The 18,996-nt window shown below is 46.5% G+C and overlaps 1 protein-coding gene across 1 annotated transcript in view; it reads left to right on the top strand.

Moving 5' to 3' along the window:
* The window catches only part of LOC149369621 (uncharacterized), a 101,991-nt gene that overhangs the window by 56,791 nt on the left and 26,204 nt on the right, over window positions 1–18,996 (top strand). Inside the window, exon 4 of the mRNA XM_089576028.1 lies at window positions 9,890–10,072. Coding sequence (XP_089432154.1) covers window positions 9,890–10,072 — 183 coding nt within the window. The remainder of the gene's footprint in view (window positions 1–9,889; window positions 10,073–18,996) is intronic.

Raw genomic sequence — 18,996 nt, 5'->3', positions numbered from 1 at the left:
GTGTAGCCTCTGGGAGACCTGCCGTGTGGTTGAATGTGTAAGAGAATCTCGATGATGAAATGGTGGCTACCTACATTCTCTTGTAGTTGCACCACGTGGCGTGAGGGAGGCGAAGTGCGAACGTGAGGTCGGCGTAGTGTCTTTACAGATACTGTTTCCCGTTCGTGTAGGAAAGGTGGAGCCAGTGAGCAGGGAGAGACTGGCTTGTTGTGCCGCTAACCATACCCGACGTCCTTTCGGTATGTCGTGTGGGTAACCCCAGGCTGTATGTCGGGCGTTAAAGTCTCCCACGACGAGCAAGGGACACTTGTTGGCTATGAGCTTTGCGAGTGTAAAGAGGCGTTCGAAGTTACCTTTAAGGCACTTAGGGTGGCTATGTATATTTAGGATAAAGTTACTGTTCGCTCGAGCGTGTTGTGGCAGAAGCTCAATTAGAAGGTGGTCAATGTCTTCAATCACTATGGAAGGGGAGATGGTGGTGATTGAACGACGAACCAGAAATACTACCCGAGGGGGTGTGGGGGATGTTGGCAGAACAGGAGCATAGCCGGGGAGGGTGAGTGGGTTTGAGGGTTCCTGTAGGGCAAGGATGTCGTGTCCTGTAGCGCAGGACGTCGTTTGGTGGATCTCGTGACGTTTCTGGCCGAATCCCCGGCAGATCCATTGCCAGAGTGTAAGATTACGTATTGGAACTGCCATCATGTCAATCTCTAGAGGAGGGAGCTGTAATGGGGGGTTGGTAGCCCTGGACTATGGTAGGGATAGGGCTGACCTGTTGCGCCGGTGCTTTGGGCTTCTTTCGACCGTTTGGTGTGGGGTCACGCTTTGGGAGTCGCGACTCAAAATCGTTACAGCGGTCAGAGAGTCCTTGCTTTAGCACGTCGAATCGGTGGTTAAGGACAGCGTTGTGTTTTGTTATGCGGATTTTCGTCGTTGATGCGAGTAATAGCATCCCTGCAATTTTGCATCAAAGCGAGCTGCAAATGATTCAAGCAATGATTCAATGTTGTTTACTGAGATGGGTGTGGAGGGAGGGAGCGTTGTGCACGGAGGAGAATTTGTAAAGGGATCAGTGTCAGCCTACATTGCTAGCAAATCAGGAGAGGAATTAGGCTCGGAGTGGGTGGACGAGGTATGGGCGGTAGGTGGCTTGGAAGGCGGGGTTTTGGATGTGGTAGGCGTGGGGGCAGGTGGTATTGTAGATCCAGTGGCTAGAGCATTTATCTGGTTTTCCAGCTTGGCGATATGTTAACGAAGGGTGGTGGCTTCTGCTCGGGCTGCTGTAGCTTCTGCTTTAGCCGCTGCTGTCTACTCATGGGATTTTTCCAGGGCTTGTTGTATACTGGGAGGAGCTGTCAAGAATGTGATGTGCGTGTGTGAAAAGGGGAGGTGTCCCCGACTTGTTTCAACGGCACTGTCCAGGCTGGTTTGTGTTGGTTGGGCTGGGTGAGTCCGGACGACAACCGAGGAAAATTGTCCCTGGATAGGACGAAGTCTTGCTGCTGCGTTTGTGTGTGGTTTGGCTGTTTCCGTGGCTGGTGGAGGTTTCGTCCATTGCAAGATCCCGTGCCTGTCCGGTGAGGGCCCTCGCACAGAATGCACATGGGCGTGCAAAGAGTGTCTTGCTCGGAGTGTTGTGTTTTACAACGAGGGCAGATATTTGTCTTGGGGCTCGGGCATACGTCGTGGCGGTGACCCGGCTGTCTGCAGTTCGTACAGGCATCCGGACTGCCACGGTATGGGGTGCAGCGGTGGATGGCTCCCATGTATTTGATGGAGTGAGGGACTGTGCTTTCGTCGAAGGTAATCAGGATGGAGTGTGTCTTTCCCATGCGTCGTGCTGCTAATATGGTGTATTCCGGATTTATTTTGACCAGGTCTTGGTAGAGTTGCGTTGGCGTCTCGTCGTCATAGGCGTTCGTGGTAACTCCTCTGGCAGCCCCCGGTGGTGGTGCCACGTATGCCGCGCACGGATATGTTTTGTCTCCGATGGTTAGGGAGGTCAGCATCTTGAGTCTTGACTGTTGGGAAATGTATTGTTGCCATGGTGAAAGTATTGTTGGTCGGGTGGATGCGCAGGCAGAAGTCGTCCGGTGGAGTGATATCGAGCTGGGTCTGCACTGCCTTCAAGAGCCGAGGTGTTGGGACATCTTGGAGTCGTAGTTCAGCTCGCAGGCGAACGACTACTCGAACAGCGTTAGGTGGGAGCGGCGGGAGCCGCTTGCTGCGCTGCACTGCGAGGCGAGCCTCCTCAGTCGCAGGTGGTAGACGGGCCTGGCGTCTTGCCGCTGCCGGTTACGGCTGCTGCGTCGGGCGACGCGTTGTTGGCGTTCGGGTGAGCAGCGTTGGAGGTAGCGTTGTCGGAGCGGAAAGGCTTCGGCGAACTGGCTGGTCGGGAGGCGTAGGCTTTATACAGCACCAGTGTCAAGTCGCTTGAATTTTGCTCTTCCGCGGTGATGGCGCGGCCTTCAACTGTTACCTCCATGACAATGGCTGCCGTCGCCGACGGAGTCGGCGGAGGGCAGGAATCCGAGTTAGGCTTAGCTATGCGGCTTGGCGTCTCAGTCCGATAATCGTCCTTCTCTCAGAAAAGGTCGGATTTTGCCCGCAATGGGCGGCTTCTCTGTCCTCCTCAGACAGTTATGTCGATTCCCGAGCAGATTAATCGCCGTAGGAGAAATTGGGTAGGAGAAGCACGTATCGTTTGCCGGAGTCGATGTGGCAGGCATTCGCTCCCGTTGGCCCCCTAGCGGCGAATCCTATGGAAAGGAGAATGATAGGTCTAACGTTAAGAGACAGAATGAGGGCAGAGTGGGTCCGGGAACAAACGCCGGTTAATGATATCCTTGTCGAAATGAGGGGGGGGAGAAATGTGCTTGGACAAGCATCTAATGCGAAAGAAAGATAAAATATGGTCTTACGGGCAAAGGATTGGATTACAAGAGATGGCATGCGTAGCAGGGGGGCGTCAGATAGTTAGGTGGGCGGATGAGCTGAAGAAGGTTGCAGAGCCGCAGTTGGCACAGGACAGGTTCAATTTAAGAGATATGGGAGAGGCCTTTGACTGCGGTGCGTAGTCAGGCTAATGGTGATGACGCAGTGAGGTAGGAGCCTCAGAATTTTGTATTATCTGGTGCTCTTTCACCTGCTTTACTCTTCAGACCAAAAGGTAAAGAGAGAAGGAAGGAAGGAAAGGAGGAACGAAAGAAAAAGGAAAGAAAGAAGGGAAATAAGAAATGAGGAAAGAGAGAAAGAGTAAATAGGCAAGGAGCTCTTGAAGGGATACAGTCACAAAGATTTCCGGCTCCCATTTTTTTTTTGCTTTAAACGGGAGCTGCATAAGTTTTAAAAATCGACGAGTTTTAAAGGGTTGAATGTGTGAAACTTCCAGGTAAAGTATGTGAAGTACTTTTGGCCTAGCATTTGAAACGGTTACGTAATCACCAATTAAAATTTCAATGGCCTTCAAGCTTCTCCGCAGCGCACAACGCGAAGTGGGGGGCGCATGATGACGTTAATGAAGGTATCGGTACATTTACAACTCATAAATTCCTGGTTTGAAGGAGTAAACCAGCGCCACCGAAAGCAAAGCCCGCCGAACGTTGTCTGGCAGCGTCCAACGAAGCATGGCAGGGCGTGGCTGACGGCAGCGGTAATTTGAAATCATACCTTCCGTGACGTCACACTGAACCTTCCCGCACTCCTCCGGTGGTTTCAGGAGAAGTGCAAAATGCAATCGTCGATTACGTCACTATTTTAAATGGTGGTGCAAAAAAACTTGTCATGGTTTGCCTACAGCCTATTGAATCCTAGATTTTGAATCCTTGAGTGTCGCGAAATTCATAAAAAGTGGCTTAGTTCCCCTTTAATGAGTCCCACCAGCCTATAAATGATACAAAGGTTAGAACATCAGTGCTCAGCGTTAATAATTCGTCACAAGCGGTTTTGTAGCGGCAGCTTCGGTGCGCCTTGACCTCACAGTCGAACGGCCAACCTGAACAGCCACATTCCGGATCAGTCGGCATCGCAGGCAAGCATTGGTTGTTCCTCTGAACAATCACTGTGTTCGGTGACATCACATTGATTGGGTCAAGTGTAGCTGCTTGACATCACAATGATTGATCCAAGGGTAGCTTAACATCACTCGGTGTGGGTGCAATGCTGAGAAGCTCCTTGGACAACATTCAAAGTCATATTGAATTACGTGCCTCTCAAAGCCAGCGACTGAAACTTGCTCGAAGGCATCTCGTTACGCCCGTGAAAAAAATCACACTCTTTGTTTACATTCAAAATTTTGTGTCGGTATCCCTTAGCCCTTTAACTGCCAAGCCCGAGCTGAACTCGTCATGGGACTGCCAAGGACGACTTATGGTCGACAATTGCGATGGTTGCAATTTTCAACAGTGGAGGATCGCAGTTGCCCTTCAAACGCGTTTTGAAGGTTTAGCGCGTGTTTAAGCCTGACAACAGCCATTTTCGGCACTAACCGCGAAAAAAATTGGCCGATTTTGGCACGTTTTTTAAAGGGTTGAAGAAAGGGTTGACGAAGTTAAAGGGTTGAAGTATCCTTGTTCTTTGTGGCTTGACTGGCCCCAGTCTTCATGATGTTTATTTATTTTATTTATTTATTTATTTGAACATACTGTTAGTCCCTTCTTGGGACTGTTACAGGAGTGGATTTATAAATAACAAGATGCAAGTTAACAACACAATAAAACAAAAGCCAGCAATCAGGTTTAAAAGACAAGAAATCAGCATTCATATGCGGAATCACATCAAATGAAAAACAGAAAACGGAAGAAAGCCAACTCTGGCCTTCAAAACATGTGTTCAAACACGTATCAAAGTATTCATTAATACAATCATACATTTGGTACATAATCGAGTGAGCAAAAAAAAAAAGCAACATAAAACCAATACAGACTATGGATGGTCATCAATTCTGGCTTGATGACAAAACTGATGAGACTGCAAGCTCCATGAATTTTTCTAAGGAATGCTGCGCAGTTATAGATTTATCTAGGGCGTTCCATTCCCTTACTGCTCGGGGAAAGAAAGAAAAATAATATGTGTTGTTAGCACAGAAGTATTCATTAATCGTAAAATCATGCTTGTGACGTGTGCCTCTAGAACGGTTAAAACTAATGTAAGTAGCAGGATCCATGTTGAATGCATTATGAGTTAATTGATATAAAAACTTGAGTCTATGAAGTGTTACGCGACTTGATAATGTGTCGAGGCCTGCGCGGGAAAGCAGCTCCGTGGGAGAGTCAGTGCGCCGATATCTGTGGTAGATAAAGCGAACCGCTTTTGGTTGAACTGATTCGAGCATGTGTACATCTTTTTGCATATACGGAAACCAGACGACGTTTGCATATTCTAAGATTGGGCGGATAAGGACCTTATACGCGAGTAACTTCGTATCTGATGTTGCAAAGCGCAAGGCGCGTTTAAGGAAGTATAAACTACTCATGGCTTTTTTGGTAATATTTTGTACTTGGGCTTTGGAGCTGAGATCGTCAGAAATAATCACACCAAGGTATTTCTTTTCAGTTACTGTTTTAAGAACTTCGTTGCCTGCGCCATAAGGGAAGCTAAGTTTTGTTTTCTTATTTGTGACTGACATCACTACAGTCTTTTCCATGTTGATCACCATTTGCCATGTATTACACCACTGTACGACGTTGCTTAGAGCTGTGTTTAACTTTTCTTGGTCTGCTTGACTGTTTATTTTTTCATATAGCACGCAATCATCAGCAAAGAGACGCACCTTTACATCCACGTGATATGTTATGTCATTTATGTATAGAATAAATAAAAATGGTGCAAGCACAGAGCCCTGCTGCACACCAGAAATAACCGGAACAATGTCAGAGGCATGGTCATTGTATTGCACGTATTGTTGGCGTTCCGATAAGTAGCTGGCTATCCACCTCGTAACGGGACCGTCGCCAAGTATCTTATTTAACTTGAAGTTCAGTTTGGTATGCGTTACACGATCAAAAGCTTTCGAGTAATCAAGGAATATTATGTCGGTTTGGCTTTGGTCGTTGATTCCCTGCGCGAGGTCATGAAAAATTTCTGTGAGCTGGGTAACAGTGGACAAGCCTGCTCTGAAGCCATGCTGGTTATGATGAATGATGTTCTTGGTCTCGGTGTGTTCTTTAAGAAATTTTAATAAAATATGCTCAAGTATTTTGCAACAGGTACATGTGAGGGATATAGGCCGATAATTAGACGGGGACGTTACGTCTCCTGATTTGTGAATGGGAACTACTTTTGCTATCTTCCATTCAGCTGGCAGACAGCTGTCCTCGAGTGACTTGGAAAATATTAGATAGAGGTATTGGCTAATAGGTTCAGCATAACGCCTAAGAAAGCAGTTCGGAATTTTATCAGGACCGCAACTCTTTTTTTCATTAAGGTTCAATAACAAAGAAAGAATCCCATGTACACTTATGACTGGAGCGCCTGAAAGTTGTGTTGACTCATTGCTATGACACGCGAATGTTCCTAAGACATTATTGTCGGCAGTGAAAGTGGATTGGAAGTAACTGTTAAATGAGTCAGCTTGCTGTTTTCCGTGTGTAGGTGAAGAAGTAGTCACATTTTTTCTATTTATATACCTCCAGAACTTTTCCGGAGAATTTTTGATGAAGTTGTTAAGTGTAGTGCCACAAAATCGTTTTTTAGCCTCAAGTACCTTATTCTTTAGTTCTTTTGTTAGCTGACTTATGTTTACCTTTAGCTCTAAGCTTGCTCTTTGCCTATTTCTTTGCCTTAACCTACTAATTTTTCGTTTCATGTGAATTATATCTCGAGTAATCCACGGGTTGTGCTTGCTAGTGGCCTTCTTTATCAAAGGGATAAAAGTTGTGATGCAGTGCATCACATGCTCTTTAAATTGTGCCCACAAAGCGTCAACAGTAGTACTACTATGGACATACAGATCATAAAAGTCATTGAATTCATGAATGAGATAAGTCATGACAGCCGCATCATTCGCTCTATTGAATGCGCGCACATATTTTGTCGGGCCACGCAGACGGTCCGATTTCGGCAAGTTTAGTGTAGATAGTACCATTTCATGATCAGAAATACCTTTTGAGACTTCCACTTCACAGTCGTCTATGTTAAAATGGTTACTAACAAACACCAAGTCCAGTATTGAACTGGACGTTCCTTGCACGCGAGTAGGCTCACTAACAATTTGCACAAGCTCCAAAGTAAACAGGATATGAAACAAAGCATTGCTTGTTTGATCAGCTGAACTTAAAGTATTCCAGTTAACAAGTGGGCAGTTGAAATCACCAGCTAGTATGATAATAGAGCCATAGGCGTATTTATACATATAATCGAACAGCAGATCTAGGTATACAGTTTCGGCATTTGGCGGCCTGTACACAGCGCCAACTTTAACAGAATTACATTTTAGGTGAACTTTGCACCAAACGGCTTCTACCCCTGGAATGCAGGCATTTTCGAGAACGGTAGGTCATTTTTCAAGATCAAGGCCACTCCCCCACCCCTAGATTCCCTGTCTTTGCGAATGATGGTATAGCCCGGGGGAACGATTTCATGATCTTGAACGCCCGAGTGCAACCAAGTCTCAGTGATCACCACAATATCTGGATTCAAGGCGAGAAGGGTAGCTTCCAAGTGGTCGATTTTATTTAGGAGGCTGCGTGCGTTTATATTTAACAGGGTTATCGGCGGCTTCGTGTTCTTTTTGATGGATTGCTCACGTTGTCGTTTTTTTCTACTTGCTTTTTCTCACTTTTTTCTATTTCAACCATGTCGTTAAGTTCTTCATCCCATTTGAAAAGCTGACCATTGATGCTTACTTTATCGTACGTTAAGAAGACCTTCTCCTTTCTGTCGCGGTTTGCCTTTGTTTTGTCCCACAGTTTCTTTCTAATTTCTCTGAGAGGACGTGAGAAGTCATCACTGATAGAGTATCCTGTATTCTTTAATTTTGAGCAGCATTTGAAGATCTTCACCTTATCACGATAGTCCGAGAGTTTGAGAATGACTGGCCTGTTGGTTGTTACTTCCTCATTTTTTCTTCTCCCAAGGCGATGAATCCGCTCAACACCTCCGACTTCAATTTGTAGTTTATCTTGAAAGATGCTTTTAGTCACAACCTCACGGAGACTTTCAGCGGACTCATCCTCTTGTTCATCCAGACCATAGATGATGACGTTCGACCTGCGACTTCTATTTTCGAGTTCGTCTACCTTTTTTGCCAGAAAGGACACGGTGTGTTCAAGTGCCGCTATTTTCTCACTGCTCTCGGCTACTTGTGTTACTCGAATACGTGCTCGTCACCTTCATCATCATCATCATCAGCCTGACTACACCCACTGCAGTGCCAAGGCCTCTCCCATGTCTCCAATTAACCCTGTCCTTTTTCAGTTGCGGCCACTGTATCCCCGCAAACTTCTTGTACCCCGCCACTGTATCCCCGCAAACTTCATACATAACGATCGTAGCACGAGGGAAGTAGCAGAGGCATTTCATATCTTGAGGAAAGGAAACAGATGTGTCAGCCAGCCTTCAGTAGTATTGTCCTCTAAGGAAATGAATTTGCTAAACAGTGGTTAGCACCGATAATCACACGTGCCTTTAGGAGACATTTTATTACCCGATAAGTGTATTTTTGACAAAGCGCATTCGCGCGCTTTCTTGACGCCCTGCCTTGAAAAGCAGCGTGTGTTTCCAATAAACGTAGTTGCAAGTTCAGCGCCGTGCGTGTCTACTCTCCGTTCTCGTCCTGTGTCCTTGCGCTGTTTTTATTACAAGATGCTTAACCAACTCGCCCAAACTGCCATTTTACTACAGTTCTTAATCTCATCCGCCCACCTGACTTTCTGCCGTCCCCTGCTACGTTTGCCATCTTCACGGTAACGTAAAGCGAAGATAAGACAACCGGTTCTTTGGCACAGTAACGGTGCATGTTGCTTAATAAGGCAAGCATAGAAAGGGCCGGCGATAGTCAGGGGAGTGAATGAGATTAGTAAAAAAATTCAGGGGGGCACTTTTTTGGCCTAAAGTGCGGTGAGGTGAAAGCCTTTAGCGCGCGCTGTTGCTGCTTGTGTCACTGATGTGCGGTTAAGATGTTAATTAAGTACACAATGAGTCTTTATGAGTCTTAAATGCTTGAGACACTGGAGGGCGTTTGGGAGGCATCCGTCTGATTCGACGCCTTTTTGCAAAAACTCTGCAGCGTCCTAGACAAACAGAACTACATATGCGTTGGCAGGAGGTAGCGTATCATTAGCACGCTCGGATGCGGAACGGAAGGATGGTGGTTCGAAAACCATCGTGCACAAAGATCTTTATTCTGGTCTGACTAGAAAAGCGTGACACCTCTGCTGACAACCTTCTCTCGAAAACGATGAGGCATTAAGGGCTTTCGCCTTAATTTCGCAACAAGAGCATGGTGGCAGATGGCGCAGGTTCATTTAATTCGGTGGATACGGGAGAAACATGTCACTTGCAATTGAGTTAGCTAGGCTCATGATGATTATGATGTCTACTCATGCCATTCTCCCCTCACGGGAAGAAGCTACAGCAGGAGTAGGCAACTCCGGTTAGTTTCGGTTTTAACTACTTCGGCGCACGTGGCGCTTGGAGGTAAACTGAATGATTCCTGCCCATGCACGCAGCGCTCAGTATGTCTGCGTTTCTGGACGAATTGTCTGAGTGACCTGGATTCAAAAGCTGCTCTTTTTTTCGGCGGCGGTGGTTGAAATACCGCTCGAGGGTGAAATTTTCTTCTGCTCGATACCGTTGTCATGTAGCGAATTGCGGCTGAAATATGTATTTGCTGGACAGTGGTGTATATGCAAGTTTCCTACCCCTAGCTAAAACTAATTCGTATATGCAGGTATATATAGACGGTGAGCTGGTCGTGTCTTCGGAGGGCATAAAAGTCTACATCTGGGAGCACATAGTCTTCTCTCTTGGCCCAGCTCTGCCAGATACACCAGAAGACAAAAAAGGTCCTTTTGTCTTCCACGAGTTGCACTACACCATGGTTGACCCCGGCGATAGCGTTAAAAGATCTGCGGTAAGCGACTGTGGAGGAACCAGCCTGGAAAGTTCCTGATTTATATTAGTCACCTGGAATCTAGGAGCTTAATCTAGGAGAACGGAAACATTATTTTCAATAGCCATTTTTTTCTCGTTTCGAAGTAGAAGCATGTCCGAAGCTTTGGTCCTTGATATATAGAGTGTTTCACCTAAAACTTTAAAAAATTCTTACAAATAGGCTTTTTGAATTAGACAAGCGCATTTTTCGGCGTAGCAGTGTTAGGGGTGGAGTTCATCAGAATGCAGCTAAGGTGTGCAAACTAGGAGGCTGGTTAAAAATATTCATTAGTTAACTTTGCAACTATTAATGTTAGACTTTTTAATTATTCAGAGGCCTGTAGCCAACCGTGAGTAACATCCATGTCAGTTTTTAAAATTCTCAAAATGCGGTTGCCTTCGACGCTGTGGCCCAACAAATTTTATCTAATTCGAGGAGTTATGTGCACTGGACAGGTTGCTTTGCCTGCAAGCTTCTCGAAAGCGCATGCATTTTGGCGCGATGTAGCCAAAATTTGTTGGACCACCGCGCTGAGCATAACCGCATTTTCGAACTTCTAAAAACTGATATGGATATTACTTACGGTGGGGTACACACCTCGCAATACTTAAGAAGCCTAGCAGAAATAGCTAAAAAGTTAACTACTAACTATTAGTTAACCAGCCTGCTAATTAGGCCGGCTTAGCTGTATTATGATGTACTACACCGATGGCAACGCTATGCGCAAAAAAGCGCTCTTCAAACTCAAACAAAAAACCTACTTTTTAAAATTATGTAAAGTCTTAGGTGAAACACCTTGCATAAGGCATTGTACTGTGAATTAGCATTTTTTGCTGAAAAGAAATGGTGCATTAACGGTCATACTTCTCGGTGGCACCGCACATTGAGAGAACGGAGGAAGGTGGGAGTGAAAAAAGAAACACAGGAAGAGGTGTCGTATTGGAGGGCTCCGGAATAATTTCGGCCAGCTGGGAATCTTCAACGTAAACTGACATCGCATACTAAACTGACAACCGCCCTGTGTTGTACCTTGCCTCTCCCCCGTACTGTTTTGCGGGATGTTCTACTAATCGGCCTACAACCACGTCCTTTCGCATTTTGCTTTTATGGAAACACGGCTGTGTACGCGAGCCTATAGTGAACTCCGCAAGCTAGGGACCACACGAGAAGACCATTTGGTGCATGCGGTATTCCTCTAGGCCTCGAGCGGGTCCGCGTTTTAGTTGTAGGCCGTGGGCTGTACTTGGACCGTGCCTTCGGTTTGAAGCCATGGGCCTGCAGTGGGCACGGTGTTTTATATGAACGTATCTCTGTCAGCCTCCGGACACCTCATTGCCAGGTCAAGTAAACATGCGGCATATTACTACCGAAGTGAGAGGCAAGTATGGAAGGTAGCTGACAGTGAAGGTAATTTCAAAGTTGACACCTCTAATATCCTTACTTATTCCTCGGGTATCAAGCTAGAAATCGCAATTCTTTTTCAATAACGCCATTAAATTCGCGAGTTATAATTGTTTTAAATATTCTTTTTTTCCAAGGACCATCACTGATTGCAATAACCTCAGGGATGATGTTGTCAGGCAGACATCACTGCATTTGTTTCAAGAGCACTTGAAATGATTGTTGTTGATGAACTTGCCGCGGTATTTTCTTGCTGATTTTCTATGTGCAGTTCTGTTTTGTTCGTATGTGTCTCTATTCTTGTATCTCAACACACTGTTTCCCACCTGCTATGATCTTGTGTACAAGATTATAAAAAAAAACGTGGAAGGAGGCAATGTTTGCATTTCCTCTTTTTTGCGTATACTGGTTGTCAGAACCGGTTCAGAGAACAGTGACACAATTCGTGAACTTCTCGACCTGTTGTCGAATCCATCTTCCAAAGTAAAAACATTCCGGTGCTAAAGTCGTTAGGGGAGCCTGTATGGCAAGTTAAGGAAAGGTATACGCAGTTGTTTTCAAAAATACCCGGCCCCCGCAGGAACAGCTCCGGACCCGCACCGAGGTGCTGCTGTCGCCGCCTCGTGCTAGCTGCGACCAAACGCCAAGCCACCAGGAACTTCCCTCTGAACCTTGACAAAAGGGGGGCGGGGGAGAGGGGGATTTAGCGCTATCCTCGCTGGCTTCAGCGCTTTAAAGCGGACTGACCTGCCCATTAATACAAGTGGATTTTCGCATCCCGAACCGCCATGGAGTGTCACATTCCGATGAGATGTGTGTCGCTGTGTGCCTTAAAGCCCATCTTTGCACTTACACGGCGCAAGGAAGGGTCTTCCTCAGGACCCATTGTGAGGCGCGAACGCGTCATAATCAAGCGCACGCGAGAGTAGATTCTGGAACACGCTGCTCAGTCAGCAGAAGCAGCTTGGCTCATCTCGTTTTGTTTCATTTTTGTTTCGATAAAGGCCTGGAGCATTACGTAAGGATTTGCCGTAGTTCAACGATCGCCTCCAGCCCCCGTCAACAGGTGACGGCACTACATTTGTGCGGGATGACGGTTGTTCAAGACGAAGCACTCGTACACCAGCCACCTGGCGCCAGTTGAAGAGTAGACGTGCGGCATAAAAGGAGGCAAATCACTCATTGCGCATAGCATAGCGCACAAAGGAGCAATTACGGAGTGAAAAAGTTTGAAGAATGCCCACCCAGGAAACAGTCTACAATGTTCTAAGTGAAATTGTTTAATGTGGACTTTCAAAGATTATCTCCAAATAAACGACCTCGTCACTAGGCAGTATTCGGCGAACTGGTTTCCGTTGAGTTCTCTTGCTTGCCACGCTTAGCACAGGCCAAACTTTGCTCTCTGTGTCCTTGGTACGCTTGTGTACATTTGCTCCTAAACTCTCAACGTTCATGTCCTTCAAAAGCTGCTTCTTTACTCCAAGCACCAGGTTAAATTTATTTGCTGTAGCAAATAATATCTCTGGGAATACTGTATTCAGATCAGAAGAAAAGATTGTTTGTCTGACAAAGGAGTTTACAAATTATTATCAACCTTATAATGACAAGTGGCCCAAGCTCACGGGCTTCCGCACGTCCTCATAATTGCCCAAGAAAGCAATACATTCGTTAACAAAATGAGTGCGAATATAACTGAATGTAATCTGATACGTTTTGTAGCGAAAACTGTTCTAGGCTAGCAGAAACTCATATCGCGGTGCCTGCCAAAGGCCACTGCTGCGCATGCGCCGTTACCAAGGCAACCAGTACCATGGGAACCATGGCGCCGAAGCCGCTGCGGCCATGCCCAGAGCTGGGATATACGCCGGAAGCGATACGCTCGCTACTCAGACGCGCACCATGGAGCAGTACACGGCAGCAGTACACGCTGCGTGAAATTGGATCTTCCGATCCAGAAGGCGTCGCATGGTACAAGGCCGGCCGACAGCGTGAAAATGAGGCGAGAAAGACCAAGCGGGCGGCCGAGACGCCCGAAGAACGAGGGGAACCTTTCGCGAAGAGACGCTGCCAAGCTGCTGAACTACAACGACGCCGTGTCGCTACCGAAATGTCAGTAGGCGAAACTGCTTTCATTACATATATTCTGGCGTAGCTCATCTAAGCCACTGCCAATTATTTTTAGAGACTGATCTAGACAGCAAAAGTTTATCGACCGGGGCCTACTTGCATCCGTAACCCATCGGCCGCACTCAGGCAAGAGGACGCTAGATGTTTATAACGCGTGCAATAGTAAACCTCATGTTCTTGGCCAGCTCATTCGTTTTTTCTTATTTTCTTAATGTATATCCTGTGTGGTTTTCACCTCGCACTCATCACATCTTCATTTTTGTTCGCATAGGAATGTTAGTCCTCACAGAAAATCATTCTGTTGCGAAAGAGCGGCAATCTGGCGTTCCTTCCGTTGAGTTCCTGGCGATTTGCGCCATAATCGCTTATAATGGCATCATATATAAAAGTACACCAAGTTTCTCTTTTTAAGAAGTTTTATTTGGATCAGTTTTCCACATGCGCTCATGTAGAACACTTCGTCTAATATATTCTGTACGTTATTATGTTTAACCGCGAACTAGCACCCTGCTTAGACGCGCAAAGTCTCCGCAAAGTCGTTTCTTTTTCTTGCTTCTCTGTTACAGGGACACACCTAACCACTGCTGTAGTTACGCCCGTTAATTTCGTCTGCTTTCCACTTTCAGTGTAATAATGTTTTGCATTTACAAAGGCAGCAGTTTCTGCGCAGGTCTCAGCCACTGACACACGCGAAGTTCGCGTCGCGCAGAACCATGGCGCTAAAAGCGCTCGTAGGCAAAAGACTTTCAATGCTGTTTTAAGTGACGTATTGAGAATTAAAGAAATCCGAGCAAGCTGGCAGGAGAGAAGAATGAGCCTGATGTACTAAGCTAGAGGTGAAACAGATCGCTTTAAGTCGCGTGTGCCTTTAACGGTGACTTCGGTATTGCATCGCATAGCAATGTAAGCCACCAAGGACCAAGTATAAAGTTGGACTGAGGGCTAAGGTTTTGGAAGAACTGCAGAATGGATTCAGAGAAGGGCGTAGATTAGACAACTTGTTAGTAGCCACCCAATGCATCGTAATTGCTGCAAGCGTAGCAAAGCCACTGTGGATGGCGTTTTTAGACATCAGAGGAGCTTACGAAAATGTAAACAAGGCCTTGTTATGATGAATTTTGGGAAAAGAGGGTGCGGAGTAAGAATAATTTTTATTAAAATAAGTTTACAAGGAGAACTACGCAACTGTGAATTGGCAAGAAATGATAACTTCAAAAGAGTTCCCGTAAAAAGTGACTTCGGTAAGGTTGCCCCCTAAGGAGCACAGGTAACCGGCCCAACATTGGAAACGACTGGTTTCACTCTGGTCCTTTGTAGGACCTGCATTTACCAATACCTTTCCAATATTTGGCGGATTACGTGTACTGCTTGGGAAGCTTTTATCGCCACTTCTGTTTATGTTCGACATCCGAGAGTTTGTACAGTCGATAGAAACGAGAGGATTAGAGTTTAGTGTGTCGTGTCACGAAGAGGCCACCTGGAGACAAATCGCATGCAGGAAATGCTATTCGCCGATGAGGTCGTTCTTCGAGCAGACAGCGTGAGAGTTCTTCAAGAATTCGCAGACATTTGCGTAAACAGGCGGAGACTGTAGGACTGAGATTTAGGGCTGAGAAATCGGGAGTCATAGCTCATAATGATGAGCCTAGTACTTTCACACTGCAAAGCTTAGAGTTATTTACAGTTAAGGCGGACAAGTATCTTCGTACGAGGATAAATCACGGCAAAAACTACATACGAGAAACAAAATGAAACGACGCTGTCATGAAGAATCGCGCCCCCGTGGGGATGGAAAAAGTATGAACTTATTCGGAAATCTGAAAAAGCTCAATGGCACCGGGCTAGACGTTTGCAGACGCTGTGGTGTGCTTAGGATCTCCCATATATTCGCAATTGATTGATTGATTGAACAACTTTTAATACCATCATAAAATACGTTTATACCCGTCCCCGGCAAGCAGGCCTGGGAGACGGGAAGTTGCGCGTCCGCGGTTAGAGGCTGGCTGGCAGTTCTTGATAGAGGCCTCTTCCACCTGATGGATAGGGGTGCGCTGGAGCTCAGGGTCCAGGCTTCTTAGCAGGGTCTCCCAGGCTTCCCTTCTGTCAATATTTTTGCCCGTCCCGGGAGAATTTGGGCTCACTCAAATGATGTGGTCGAGGGTCCCTCTCGTCCCAAATTGTGTGCATCAATCATGCGACCTGGGTACACTTAGTACACCCACACCGGGTTGATAAATGTATTAGTTTCTTGCCGCCTCCACGCGGCAGTTTCTCTGTTATTTAATTTTGGGTCTGGCGGGGGTACCAGCCTACGTCCCAATTTGTGATGGTCTTGAAACAAAGCAGCAGAGTCGATAGGCTTGCCTTAATCACATGCAAACATTACTAATGGTGCAGTCCGAGGTGATACAGGTGGTCAACATCCTAACAACGTAAGGTAAACAATACGGTGAAGCTTGAAGAATGGTTGAGGCACCTGAATGAGAAACGATGAGTGGAAAAAAAACTTACAGGGGTTCAACGCAGCTGAAGCGATCATCGAGCTATAGCTCCGCTGATATAAGAAACAACGCTGGTTTCAATGCTTTATTATTACCTTGCCCGGCCGGAGTTTGGCTGTGTGAGACCGGGCATTGTTGTTACGACTGAAGGAAGGGTGAAAAGGAAAATGCACAGGCCTGCCCATCGCCTCGAGCTGTGCCACAATCGCTGCCACGTGCAGACAGAAGAGAGCTGAAAGATGTCAGAGGAAAAAAACAAATAGAACACAATCAGCGCTCTGTTCAGCGCGTCAAAGTGCACCGGCATTCTATGCAGAACCCATTTTCATTACCTGCGTGCGATGCAAGGTGGTTGAAATCATTCGGGATACCTCAACTACGGCACCTCTTTTTTCCTTTCTTCTTTCACTCCCTCCTTTTTAATGCGTATTAATGCGTAAGCATTGTATGGCTATGTTTGCACGGGCTTGTGCGCACGATTACGTACAAACGAATGGGTTTATGCGAAAAAGAATGGCACCATCGGATAGAGCATCGAAAAATCTCGTACAGGAAATCGGGGCGGGGGGGGGGGGGGGGGGGGGGGGTTGAGGTCGGTTAATTAGTTAATTAGATCCAAAAATGTCCAAAAAGTGGGCCGGACCGGAGCGAAAGTAGCGCTAAATTTGAAAACGCAGGAAGTGTGCCACCACGTGAACGGAAGTGTAAGCGGAGCCACCACGTAGCACCAAATTTGAAAACGAAGCGTGGCGCTAAGTTTGAAAACTCAAATGGGCAACTGATGGAACTGGATTAAGCAAGACAACGGATTCTGTTTATCTCCAGCTTTATGTACTGGTATGACCACAGCAGTCTTCTAGTCTTCAGCAGTACACCATGCGGGTACGATTCTAAGATTATGAATTCCATAGTGACCAAACTATACTCTTTAGCATTCTGTATAAATTTGCCACTTACACCATCAATTCCGTTAGATGACGTTAGCTCGAAATTAATAATGGGTATGATGCCTTGCAAGTCGAACATGGTGGGATCCATAGCGAAATGATCGCTCTGTTGGAGATCTCCAGGTTCGATAACATTGGATCAAGAAAGCAATGACTTGACGAAAGTATCACTTAGTACAGTAGCAGAAAGGTGGTCGGGAGCAGGTTCGCCAGTGGGTTCGATAACGACACTTTATTGGGATATCCAGGTTTTTTTATGTTCCAGAAGCGTTATGGATCAGTCTTAGAATGTCCAGGAGGGTTACGTTAAAGAAGGTGGATTTAGTAGACTTCAGTGCTCGTTAATATGCTGCCCAATGGGCAGGTTTTAATGAATACTTAGTAGTTGGAAAAAGTAATTTCTATTTGTTAGAAAATCGTTTTAAATAGCTGTTATACGTCGCTGTCGACCACTTCCCGTCGGCCGTGTGAATAAGCTAGTCCGTAGCAGAAAATATGCTGCCGCTTGACCCCATTGCTCAGTCTCCTGGGGGAGACGGGAGGGAGGGGGGGGTGTCGAAAAATTTCGGAAAACTCGAGCCCTCCAGCGCCCCCCCCCCCCCCCCCCCCCCCGTCGTCGGCGCCTACGTCAAGACGTTCTTTAAAGAGCAGCGAAGGGGGCCAGGTTTAACCGCCATGAATTATGCCTAGTGCGAGGAAGTGCAAAGGAATTGCGCACAAACCATACCCTGGAAAAAAGAACAGAGCAGGAAAAGACCAAGAAACCTCGTCAGCAGTCTCATAACGAAATAACAGACAGAACTGGCACATGTCGAAATCTAATGGGGCGATTCCGCCAAATCACGGCGCGTTTAGATCGCAGAGGCTCTCAGAAAGGGGCACTGCGCCCGAAGCGTTCGCGCTGCAGAGGCTCTCAGAAAGGGGCACTGCGCCCGAAGCGTTCGCGCTGTATTTCGGTGGCAATGTCATCAAACGTATCACCGATGAGACGAACTTGTATGCAGCACAAACCAACCGCAAAAGATGGACGACACTCACTCACAGGCAGTGGAATGCCCAAGTGTTGTGAAAGAATACTAGACACTGATAATAGTGTTGATAAATTTGATCAGAAAATAAATCCCCACTCTGTGGACCGCCCTTCTAACCGATGATACAGTCGCATTTTTACTTCATCTTTGGTGAATGCTTCCAATTAAATGAGCTGCTCGGAATGCTTGGACGCTAGCTGATTGCGCAAAACACCTTCCGAAAGTTGAGGACATCGTTGAAAGAACACCACACCAAGAAAGGCAAGAAAAATGGTCACGCAACGGACTTCTTGACAAGCTTCCATTTGCCGGAGATGACCCTCACCCTTGTTCCCTAGAAAACGTCTGCTGGGCTGGTGGTGCTCTACAAAGCTGAAGGAGGTCCGCACCAAACGCCTCTGCAAGGCCCGTGCACTGTGCGACGTTAAAGAACCCCAGGTGGTCGAAATTTCCGGAGCCCTCCACTACGGCGTCTCTCATAGCCTTAGTCGCTTTGGGACGTTAAACCCCATAAACCATAAACCATAAAATGTGTAGTGTGCCACTTTGTCTAGCTTACTTCGGCCTCTTTCACTGCTGCTGACGACTCGTCCGAAGTGGATGGTGGAACGTATCGTTTCCCACATAATGATTGTGGTCTATATGGTAAGTGGTTCAAATCTTGACCCACTTTCTTCCCTGTTGTGAAGACACAATTTCAAACGTTTTTTTTTTAAATCTGACTGGTCCAGACATACTCCAGTGAAAAAAAAAACCGTTTAAATTAGTTTTTCTCGTCGCATCCATCAAAGGGTGCCGAGATATGGGAGAAGCCTTTGCCCTGCAGTGGGCGTAGTCAGTGATGATGATGATGATTTTTCTGTGCGATGTCGGTGTACGTTAAAGAACCCTAGGTG

This window comes from Amblyomma mixtum, chromosome 1, assembly GCF_055824585.1.
Source record: "Amblyomma mixtum isolate Tamu chromosome 1, ASM5582458v1, whole genome shotgun sequence".
NCBI lineage: Eukaryota > Metazoa > Arthropoda > Arachnida > Ixodida > Ixodidae > Amblyomma > Amblyomma mixtum.
Note: the sequence above shows the minus strand (reverse complement) of the source record. Positions and strands in the feature narration are given on the sequence as shown.